The 12141-nt window shown below is 40.4% G+C and overlaps 2 protein-coding genes across 2 annotated transcripts; both read right to left on the minus strand.

The window, feature by feature from the left end:
* Positions 1 to 1363: 1363 nt before the first annotated feature.
* On the minus strand, positions 1364 to 9237 carry LOC126830398 (uncharacterized). The gene is made up of 3 exons (XM_056102893.1): positions 8906 to 9237; positions 1774 to 1858; positions 1364 to 1390 (listed from the first exon to the last, which is right to left on the minus strand). Exons 1-3 carry the CDS (start codon positions 9235 to 9237, stop codon positions 1364 to 1366), a joined length of 444 nt encoding a protein of 147 aa, XP_055958868.1.
* A 60-nt stretch (positions 9238 to 9297) lies between these two features.
* Positions 9298 to 9966, minus strand: LOC126830397 (uncharacterized). The gene has a single exon (XM_050560782.1). It carries the CDS (start codon positions 9964 to 9966, stop codon positions 9298 to 9300), a length of 669 nt encoding a protein of 222 aa, XP_050416739.1.
* Positions 9967 to 12141: the final 2175 nt, after the last annotated feature.

Genomic DNA, 12141 nt, shown 5'->3' on the forward strand with positions numbered 1-12141 from the left:
ATTCGAATTATGCCTGTTAAATGTCTTCCGGCAATAATCCTTTACTTTTTGGGGACGAACGTCGGATCCTTTTTCGGGAATAAAGCATGCACAGATCTCATTTAATAAAGCTTCATCTGGAACTTTAATAACCAGGACCTCGGCTACTCCTGGACATCCCCCGATAATATTCTCAATCCAAGATGGATGGAAATAATTCAGCCCTCGCTCGTTTCGACGACGCCACACCCTCCTACGTCTGTCCAAAAAATCAACAGTGAACCTTGACTCATCTGAAAACATCACATTGCTCCAGCGTCGATTATCCCAGTGTTGACGATCCCTACACCAACGACGTCTTGCCTGAATGTGATGATCTCTCAAACAAGGGATCACGCGAGGACGTCGGGCGCGAAGGTGACCCCTATGCAGTCGATTCCGAATCGTCTGGCCACTCACTCTCACACCAGTGTCTGTTTGAAGACGAGCGCTGATCTGATTTGCTGTGATGACACGATTTCTCAAGGCCAAGGTACGGATAAATCGATCCTGGGCTTGAGTTGTCGCCCTTGGTCGACCTGAGCGTGGTCTGTCCTGTACAGATTGTGTATCACGGTATCTGGACCATAGCCTGCTTATGACAGACTGAGAAACATTCATCGTCCGCGCCACAACCGCCTGTGTTGTGCCGATCTGTAGCATGCCAAGGGCACGTAACCTTTCATTTTGGGTAAGCCGACGCATATCAAAATTTGTTTTCTGGTCACTAAAACAATTAAACTGATGTTTCCACCCTGGAATTCAATGCCACAATGACTGTAACATTCAAAGTCAGAGTCGTGCAAATCTTGGGTTGGACCCCCTTGATGATCCCAAGCATCACCTGCATTCCATGCGGTAGCTATTGGTGCGTTTGGGCGTCACATGTAACTGGAAATGTTTCTTCTGTTAGGTTCTATAGTGACTTTTTTCGTAGTCATTTGCATATTTTAGTATTATGCCCTCAAAATCAAATATCCCCTACTTTTTTTGAATAGTATATATAGGTTAATTATGATTTTTCAGATGAAAAATTAAAGGAGCTAAACCTGTAACTCAATATTTTCCATAATATTCTAAATTAAAAACACGAATTAGAATTTAATATGGGTCCATTTAAATTAATATTGATTTTGTTATCTCGCCGTTAAAAATATAAGACCCTAATATCCAATGTCCAGGACACAATGAACATTATAAAATCTGTACACTATGGTTTCGGGTGCAATTTGCAATGAAAAATATCCTACAGGGCAATGCGGTAGTAATGGGTGGTTCAAAAACGACAAAATAATAATTTTGACAAACGTGTAGAATGGACTGAGCAGGCGGAAACAACTGTCGTTCAATTTGGACAGTTCAAGTATTTCACCTAACATAATAAGAATTTAAAAATTGAACATAAATCACTTCATTCACAATCATATTACATTAATATTAAAATATGTGCTTATAGTACCATTTTCGACTATTTTAAGCCATACGCCCTTTGAATTAAATGATTATAATTTATATATCATGGATAATTTAAGGGAACTTATGGTGGTGGCTCCAACTGACATGATATCATTTCAATCACAGCAAGTTTAGCAAACTAGCAGCCCTCTCTTCCAAAATTTTTCTATCAAATTTTCCATTTCGATTAACACGGAAAGATTCCATTTGGAGAAAGTGCTTGGGGCAGGCCGTTTCATCATTCGAATTATGCCTGTTAAATGTCTTCCGGCAATAATCCTTTACTTTTTGGGGACGAACGTCGGATCCTTTTTCGGGAATAAAGCATGCACAGATCTCATTTAATAAAGCTTCATCTGGAACTTTAATAACCAGGACCTCGGCTACTCCTGGACATCCCCCGATAATATTCTCAATCCAAGATGGATGGAAATAATTCAGCCCTCGCATAATAACGTCATCAAACCGCCCCTGCACGATTAGCTCTCCCTTCTCTGTAAGACACCCATAGTCTTGAGTAAGAAACCAACCATCGTCCGTAAACCTTGACTTCATCAGCTCTTCTTCGTCTCCAACATAACGTCTACAGACGTCAGGTGCTTTGACCAAAACTTGTCCATAAGTCCCAGTAGGGACGCCTATCAAATCTTCACCAACTATCTTCACACTTACCATTTCCATTAGCGATCCAGTAATAAAATCCTCGAATCCGGATTCTTGGTCTATTTTCTTAAGACTCACTAGCCCAACTTCTGTACTGCCATACATATTATATACTGCCTTAACTAGCGCGCCGACAACCGTCATTATGTTCTTTTTCGGTTGTTGACCAGCAAGTAATGCCGTTTTCAAAGGCCACGGGGCCTGACAACCCGACTCACTTTGAATTAGCTCTGTCAACGCTAGGCAGGTTACTGCTGACAATTTAGCAGTTTGACAATTTTCCTGTACAATGATATCTCTAACAAACCGAATATCAAGTTCTTGCTCTGATTTAAACCTCCGGTCCAATAAGATTGTTCTGTCCCCGGACATTGTGTACCAGAAGAGTAATCCACGTGCCCATGTGATGCTGTTCTACCGAAGAATGCGTGGTTAAACGGGGTTAATTTGGATACACCAGTTGTACCCGAAGTTTGCATGATAACTGCAACATCATCGGTACTAATGGTAAGGTCTTCAATAATAGAATTACCCGTGAGTTCTACCCCGTCTTGCCAGATGAATCCTAGTTCAAGGTCAAGATCCAAGTTTGTATAGATGACATTCATTAAATGAGGCAACTGTTCCGATGTAATGTAATTCCCAGAGACGGTATCAAAGTGTTGAGATATGATTCGATTAGCTTTGTCATCAGGACTCGACGACATAATTATTGTTTGACATTTGGACTTTCGCAAATTTTGTAGAAGATTTTTTCCATCAGTCAATGGTGTAGTTGCGTTTTGGGCAGTACAACCGGCACAAATGATTCCAAAGAAGGCGACCAAAGCTGCGGGAGAATCTGGAATCAAGATACAAACAACACTGCCTGGTTGTACTCCAATCTTAGAAAAACGACGCCCAAACTGCACAGAGAGGTCGTAAATTTCTTTTGATGTTAGAACAGCGCTGGGTTTATCTTTAGCAACGTAAACAAAAGCCTGTGAGTCTGGTTGTTTGTTGGCCCAGTATTTTAAACGCTTTGGTATGGTGTAATCTGCTTTAAGCGACTCATCATAAATAACCTACAAACATAAAATAGATCGTTGAGTTGGTGATAAAGGGTAGCTCCCCGCACTTATGGGAAGTGGGTTCAAAATGCTCCAGCAAAAGTAAGCATACTTTGATTTGCACATAACAGTTGATAGTTTGGAAACGGTTGCATTCATTGATTATTAAAATATTATTATTCGAATATTTGGAGGGACAATTAAATAGAGTTCACAAGGCTATTCTGACATAACGCAACTAATTTGTGAACAATTACGAATCTAGTTAAAGTTAGAAATCTAATTCGGGATCACTGTGGGTAAGGGGGTAAGACGCTGGCTCGCTAGCCAGGAGGTTGGGTGTTCGATCCCTGCATTGGCCGAGAAAGTTAATCCAGATTTTCCGGCGTTGTTCCCCCTTGTCAGTGATGCAGAACGGAGGGGCTTACAAGGACAGCTGTCCAGTCGTTCGGATGGGACGAAAAACCGAGGTCCCATGTACACATCGGCGTACACGTAAAAGATCCCTTAAATATGAATGAATATATGCCCAGTTAAAGTTATTTATATCCTGCAATGTATTCATATCCTGTAACTTCGGGGCCTCTCAAATTTAATCCCACATTTTCTACAACCGGCCGTGCCTTTGTTACCCACCTTTAGACAATAGGGGGTTTTGATATTGGTGAGGCCACTGGATTCTCTCGACATGTTCCATTTGTCATACTGGCAAGTGAACTGTTGCATAGTGATTCACATTCCTCTAACAATAAATAGGCTTACAGACAACTGATGGGGGTGATCCAGTAGACGTGGTACAAGGGTTAATCAGCGAACTGGATGTATGAGATGTGTTGTTGACGTTTGGGAAAGTAGGACGAGGGGAAATGTGTAGGGAGTGAAGTGCTGTAAAGGGATAGTTAGATGTATTATGAATGGTTAGAGTGGCTGTGGTGTTACGGTGAAATACTATGCCGCCACCGTAACACCACCGCTTTATGATTTGTTAGACAGGAGTGATGTAATGGGTGTCAACAACTGGGTATGCTGGTACCGTCGCAACGTAGCCGTGAAATATATATTGTGGGGGGGGGAAGGGCGGAAACGGAAAAATATACAATGTTTACAGTATGTGCCAGGCATGAGGCTGCGCAGACCGAGCGGCAGCTCGATAGGGAGTGTGTGGGAGGGTCACCCTCATAAAAAATTTTTTTTTTAAATTTCAGTTTTCTGTAAGCAGTGAAAACACTATTTTGGCATTGTTTGCGGGGTTAAACCTAAAAATCACATTAATACACCTATTGCACGATATTGTGAAACTAGCTGACGAAGACAGCTCGGGCGGCGATTGTTGGACTCGGGGCTGCTCTGTCAGTATCTAACAAACGCATTTAGTTCGCGTACAACTTTTAAAAACCGAATGTCAGTATGGTATTTCTCACATAATTGGTTATCGCAAAAACAGAGTAAACTGAAAGCGAGTAATCTCGACTCAAACCTATAGTCTATAGCCTACTTACTACACTCGTCACTAGGCTTCCTATATTATTGTTTGTGGACGGTTTACTAGTCAGTGATAAGCCTGCGCCGCAAAAAGAGGTCTCGCCTTTTATTATTAGTATAATGACTTCCTCATGTGCGGCAGGTTAGTTTGCTTCTAAAAACACTGTTTTCCGTTCCAAAAAATACAAAAGTAATTTTCTACCAGATGACCATGGTTCTTTTCACCGAGACTAGATAATTTCTCTCGGTGTAAGGATATAGCTATGGATAAGTTCATACAAGGTCAATAAATCCGCGGTCACTTCGGGTCACACTGTTGAGAAAATAAACCGATGGGTTTGTTTAGTAGCAAATCGAGCGTGAATCAACTGAGTTTGTACTGAAAAATTTTTGAGTGATATGTATGTTAAAAGAAAAAGAAATAGTACCTGTGCGCATGCCAGTAAAAAATAAACTAAGAGTTCGGCATAAAAATGCCCGAACGTACCAGGCGCCAGGTCATCCAGTCATATTTTATATGCTACGGTAGCGTAAATATAATTAGATCTATCAATACAAAATGTGTAATCGAGTTGTAAAATACCAGTCATATTTTATCCAAAGGTACTTACTAGATATGTTGTGATGTTGACTGAAAAAAAACCTTCGTGATATAACATTATTAAATGCAACTCTTTGTATATAGGTGACGGGGTTCGTGACATTACATACTCAGCATCTTTGTGATACGCAATGACCTTCATGGTTCATCTATTACCCCTAATTTTTAAACATTGTTTACGGTTTTTACTCATATATATACAACATACACACTATACTAATTTATTAACGATATATAACTGCTATGTCTTAAACATTCCATACATTCCTTTGCTCAGTTATGCTCAGTTAACTACAAGTTTATATTACAACATTTACCAACGGTATTTACACGTCATAATATATTAGCTCATTTACCTATGTTTACTATGGTGGCTGATTGGTGTCATGTCGTGATGTCGTGGTGTCGCCCTTCATAAGGCGACAACCCGACATCACGACATTTTAACCCGACAGTGCGAAAACCCGACAAAAATGTCGTAATATCGCGTAAAAATGTCGTATTGTCGGGTTAAAATGTCGCGATATCGGGTTATCGGCCATCTTCCCCTCAATACTATTTTGCAGCGCGGTTTCTCCACGCTGGTAGTGCAGGACAAAGGGCCTGGCAAAGAACAGTGTCTAGTATTGTAGATAGGACAAAAAAACAACCTCCTGTGTAAACATGTGCGTGCGCTTGAAAGAATTCTTCACAGTTGAAATTCGATGAAGAATTAAATGCCACGGTCCATTGGAAATTTCCGTCATATCACTCTGCATAGCGTATGCCTATCTTCAATAGTCCGATTGGTTCGTTATAGTAGGAAAATGAGATGAAATGGGGTTGAACCTCCAACGGTTCTGCTCCGGGAGCCACACTGGCTCGCTAGCCTGGACGTCGCGGGTTCGCCCCCGGTGTTGGCCGAGAAGGTTCATCGGATGGGACGAAACACCGAGGTCCCGTGGAAACATTGGCGTGCACGTAAAAGATCCCTTGGCAATTGGAATTCGATATAAGAGTAGGCCGTAGCGCCGCTGTCCGGGCAAAATGTCCCTCATAACACACTGAATGGTGTAAGCCCGTCTTATTAGCCCAGTCGGAGCAGAACAATAGGACGTTGAACTCCATTTCATTTCGTTCTGCTCCGACTGGCCTAATGAAGACGGACATACCCTATACAGTGTACTATGAGGGAAACTTTAACCGCATAGCAGCGCTACGGCCTACTCTTATATTGAATTCCAACTGCCAGGAGGTCTTTTACGTGCACGCCAATATGTAAATGGGGCCTCGGTTTTTCGTCCCATCCGAACGACTATACGTTATCCCTTGCCCGACTCGCCTCCTGCACCACTGTCAAATAGGAATCACTCCCGAAATGGGGTTTAATGTCCTACTTTTCTGGTAGTCAGGGTGACTTAGTGAGTAAGACGTTGGCTCGCTAACGTTGAGATCTCGTGTTCGATCACTGCGTTGGCCGAGAAAACTCATATTTTACCATTGGTACACCAATGCGCTTCAACGCCGTTTGCAACAAGGGACTCGAAGAACGATGCTAGACATATTCCACAAGTCATGTCAAACGGTCTTATCTGGAGAGCATGCGCAATAAATACTTTCCGTATAGACTGGAATAACCAGTCGCTAGAGATTGCCATTCAATGGAGACTTCTGGCGTATTTCGCCGAACATAACTGATGAAAAACAAAAACGATTGAATGTAAATCAGTTTATATACATTCATATTGCATTATTATATGCGTTCCGACCCATTTGTGTCAATTTCTAGGTATTCAATATTAGCGATGTAGTATTGTCCCATGCCTTCATTATATTTTAATCCCATTCACAATAAATATTGCCACTACCTACATGTTTATTTCTGACGACACGACGCTGTCCATGGTGGTTACGTTGGACAAAGGGCAGACCTTTATTACAACAGTAAGTTTAAATATACACAGAAACATTTAGGTATAGTTTTCCAGATGAAAGATTATGGTAAACTATTATAACCATTAAGGGTACTTATCGTGGTGGCTTCATCTAATTTGATATATACTCTTCAAAAAAAGAAAGGGATATTGAAATGTAAATACCTATGCATGTTGCGATATGATAAATAGTCATGGACATTTGGCATGCTTTGAGAGTATGTTCACAGATGAAGAACTTATCGCCCCAACAGAACCACTGAGCTGCACATGCGACACGCAATAACGCCATACACGTTGGAGGCGTTATTTGTCAAATTTGACACTTCAAGAAAGAGTTGATGAAAACTGCCGCGTGCTGATTTATCTATCCATGTCTGCTTTCCTATCGGTTCTTGTATAAGATTTACTGTTTAGCGTATCTTTGCTTTAGTGTGTTACGTTCAATTTGATCGGGAGACGTGTTCGTCGACGTCAACGTTAACCGACAACACTGCAAGAGGAGTCGGTCAGATTGCCCCAAATCGTGATTGGACGGTTGATTAGGAGCATACCACGACGAATTGCTGAATGTCTGAGAATTGGTGGAGCAATTACTCATTATTAAGACAAAAATCAAAAAGTCCATTTTCACTTTTGACGGTGTATCTCTTTGCGAGTGAAATGGGGCCGTCAGATAAGCCGCCCATATGAACTGTTTATGTCCATGTGTAGGCAATTGGCCTGCTATTAACATACACTGGTAACCTCTAATAAAAACAGCAGTGAATTTCCGCAATTTTGTATTGTTTCTGAATATCCCCTATTTTTTTTTTTTTTTTTTTTTTGAAGAGTATATTATCCATCACAATACGTTTAGCATATATAGGTATAATTTTCCAGATAAACGATTAACGTAAATTATTAGAACCATTAACGTGGTGGCTCCATCTGATTTGATATATTATCCACCATAATACGTTTAGCATATACAGGTATAATTTTCCAGATAAACGATTAACGTAAATAATTAGAACCATTAACGTAAATTATTATAATTTATTTATCAGAATAATTTAGGGGAACTTATTGTGGTGGCCCCATCTGACTTGATATCTTTTCAATCACAGCAAGTTAAGCAATTTAGCAGCCTTCTCTTCCAAAACCTTTCTGTCAAATTTTTCGTTTTTATTTACAGGGTAAGCATCCGTTTGCAGAAAGTACTTAGGACAGGCTGTTTTAGCATTCGAATCATGACTGACAAATGTCTTCCTGCAAAAATTCTTTACGTCCTGGGGGCAAGTATCGGAACCCTTTTCAGGAATATAGCAGGCACAAATCTCATTTAATAAGGCTTCATCTGGAACTTTAACAACCCGGACATCGGCTACTCCTGGGCATCCTCCAATAATATTCTCAATCCAAGATGGGTGGAAATAATTCATCCCTCTCATAATAACGTCATCAAACCGCCCCTGTACAATTAACTCTCCCTTCTCTGTAAAACATCCGTAGTCATTAGTAAGAAACCAACCATCATCTGTAAACTTCGACTTCATCAGATCATCTTCGTCACCAACATAACGTTTACAGATGCCAGGTTTATTAACCAAAATCTGTCCATAAGTCCCGTTAGGAACTTCCTTTAAATCTTCATCGACTATCTTCACACTGACCATTTCCATTAGCGATCCGGTATTAAAATCCTCGAATCCGGATCCTTGGTCAATTTTCTTTATACTCACGAGCCCCCAATTTCTGAACTGCCATACATATTATATACTGTCTTAGTTAGCGGGCCGACAACCGTCAATATATTCTCTTTTAGCGGTTGACCAGCAAGTAATACCGTATTCAAAGGACTTGTAACGTGACCAAACGATTCTCTTTGAATTAACTCTGTCAACTCTAGACAAGATGCCGCTGATAATTTAGCAATCTGACAATTTTCCTGCACAATGATATCTCTAACAAACCGAATATCAAGACCTTCATCCGAGTTAAACCTCCGATCCAACAAGATTGTTCTGTCCCCCGACAAAGTGTACCAGAATGGTAATCCCGTGGCCCAGGTCATGCTGTGCTGGTCAAAAAGCGAAATGCGCGAGCCAAGAGCATGTAGCGATTCTGATAAAGATTAAAAGCCTATTTCAATACTACCAAAACATGTGTGGTCTAACGGAATTAATTTGGATACACCAGTTGTACCCGAAGTTTGTATGATAACCGCAACATCATCGGCACTGACAGTAACTTCTTCAATATTAGAATTATCTGTGAGTTCAACCCCTGCGTCTGCTTGCCAGATGAATCCTAGTTCAGTGCCAAGATTCAAGTTTGTGTAGATGACGTTCTTCAAGTGAGGAAACTTTTTTGAGGTCACGTTATTCCCCGAGACGGTATCAAAGTATTGAGATATGATTCGATTAGCTTGGTCATCAGGAGTCGAGGATAAAATTATAGCCCGGCATTTTGACTTGTGGAGATTTTGTAGAAGATATGTTCCATCCGACATTTGGATGGTTGCGTTCTGGATAGTACAACCAGCACACAGGATTCCAAAGTAGGCGATCATAGCTGCAGGGGAGTCTGGAATCAAGCTACAAACAACACTGCCTGGTTCTACACCAAGCTTAGACAAACGACGGCCAAACTGCACAGCGAGGTCGTAAATTTCTTTTGATGTTAGAACAGCCTTGGGTTTATCTTTAGCAACATAAACAAAAGCCTGTGAGTCTGGTTGTTTGTTGGCCCAGTATTTTAGTCGTTTTGGTATGGTGTAATTTCCTTGAAGAGACTCCATCATATATAACCTACAATCATAACATAGACCACTGAACCTTGTGAAAATGGTTAGCTCATTCCAACATCCAAACAAATGAGAAATGGTTTCATAATATTTTAGAAAGTGTAAGCGTTGTACATAACACCTGCAACTTTATAGACATTAATGGATTGATAGTTTGGAAACGGATGTGCTCAATAAACCCATACAATGACTATCAGTATTATTTGAATATAAGGAAGAGGGAATTGAGTTCACAAGCAAATTCTGGTATAATTCGACTAGTTCAGGGTCAATCACTTAGAGAGTGAATCAATTTAAAATAAAGACATCGAGTTCACGCAATAATTTCGCAAATACCAATATGATGAAAAGTGTACACTCTACTGCGTATGGGATAGCATGCCATTGGGATTATGGACAACTGGTCCCATTTTATATGCTACAGTATAAATAATTGGATCTTTAAATACACAATTTACTATGGACATTTTTTTAGCTTAACTCGTGCAAGGTTATCAGCACTTCATTTAATCCAAAGATACTTGCCTAGGTATGTTTTGATGTTGACTGAACAAATTCTTCGTCACAATATCTCATTAAAGAATTTTTTTTATTTTATATATAACTGGCTCGTGACCATACATAGGCTACCCAAGGCGAACGGTTCACGGTATCTTTTGAGACCAATTTATTACATGCTTCCAGAATTAATAACAAAACACCCATACTTGCGCCATGAATAATTTATAAATTTACTAACGGTATTCAACTCCTATGTCATAAACATCCCGTACATGCCCTACATAAATTACATACTTGTTAACCCTACATGCGGGAGCCACGGTGGGTCCGTGGGTAGGACGTTGGCTCTCCAACCTGGAGGTCCCGTGTTTGATCCTTGTGTTGGCCGAGAAAGTTCATCGGCGTAAAACGTTTGGATCGGGCAAGGAACAACGTATAATCTTTCGGGTGGGCGAAAAACCGACCCTGGAAAATATTACTGTAAAATATTACTGAGAACATAGAACATTTAGGTTTCACTAAATAAAATGAAATGAAATGGGGTTTAACGTCCTGCTGTTCTACTCCTTCTGGGCGTCACTACTATAAATATAAGAAAGTTGGATACGATCCTTTCATTGCCACGTGGAAATACAGTATAGCTATTTTTGAACAAACGATAGTCATATACAGCAGTTTGTCCGAAAGGAAAACTTGAATGTTCACCAAATTTAATCAGGATCCTTTATGCCTTCAAGTAATCCGGCCCCCGTCGTGTTCACAAGCTTTAAAACTATAGCACATACAGCGCTAACAGTGTTTTTGGAAAAGACAGGTACTTGCGTAACTCCAAAACGGAGGTTCAAGGAACGCTGAATATAGCTATGGTGTTTTCTATCATAAATCCAAAGCTATCTTTTCGGAGAGTCTCTTCTCCGTTACCGATTTTTATTTTAACATGACGCGTGGCTATTTTGTTGGTCGTGTAATTGATATTTTGCAACGTCAACACAAGCCTTGATGGACTGAATGACATTTTATATTTTTAGTGCAAAATTACTATTGGTTGACATACTCTTTAACAACCAATCAATTAAAGCTCACAGGTAACAAATTAAAACGATGCCAATCCGAGCCATAAATATTTTTATACATAAAAATGTATGAGTGACAACCGTATGTTTTATGGTTTAATACATTAGTGTTGGACTAAGTATATCGAACGGAGTTCTGTTTTTCCTCCATAGCTTTTTACCACACTTTTCTATACACGCCTGTCTAATTAAGACGGGCATACGTTATGCAATGTGCTATGAGCGAAATTTTACCCGAGCGGTAATTCATCGAATTCAAATTGCACAGCTTCATTTATACGATTGCCACCAAATACAGATGTATTTCGTCCCATCCAAATGACTAGACTTTTTATCATTGTCTTTGACTGAAGGGAACTTCATCATGTATATAGAAGATCCAGATTGCGTGCAGTTCACTCGGCTTCTGTGTCCACTTGAGTTAAGTTACTGAATTCGGCAGGGGGACGAGAAGATTTCAGCTTAAGGAGTAGACCAGGGTCCGTATTGTCTATTGGCCTAGCCTTTAGTTATGCGCGTAGGGTCTTTAGAGTGGGAGGAAACTGGAGGACCCGGAGAAAACCCACGAGGTTGGACAGGCGGCCTTATTCATTGTCAC

This window comes from Patella vulgata, chromosome 8 (assembly GCF_932274485.2).
Source record: "Patella vulgata chromosome 8, xgPatVulg1.2, whole genome shotgun sequence".
Lineage (NCBI taxonomy): Eukaryota > Metazoa > Mollusca > Gastropoda > Patellidae > Patella > Patella vulgata.

Coding starts and splice junctions, on each gene's coding strand:
- LOC126830398 (XM_056102893.1), bottom strand. CDS start 9,237: ATGACCTGGGCCACGGGATTACCATTCTGGTACACTTTGTCGGGGGAC. Junction 1,859..8,905: donor AGTTCAGAAATTGGGGGCTC/GTGAGTATAAAG, acceptor ATGTCCAGGAGT/AGCCGAGGTCCTGGTTATTA. Junction 1,391..1,773: donor TTCCCGAAAAAGGATCCGAC/GTTCGTCCCCAA, acceptor TTATTATGTTAG/GTGAAATACTTGAACTGTCC.
- LOC126830397 (XM_050560782.1), bottom strand. CDS start 9,966: ATGATGGAGTCTCTTCAAGGAAATTACACCATACCAAAACGACTAAAA.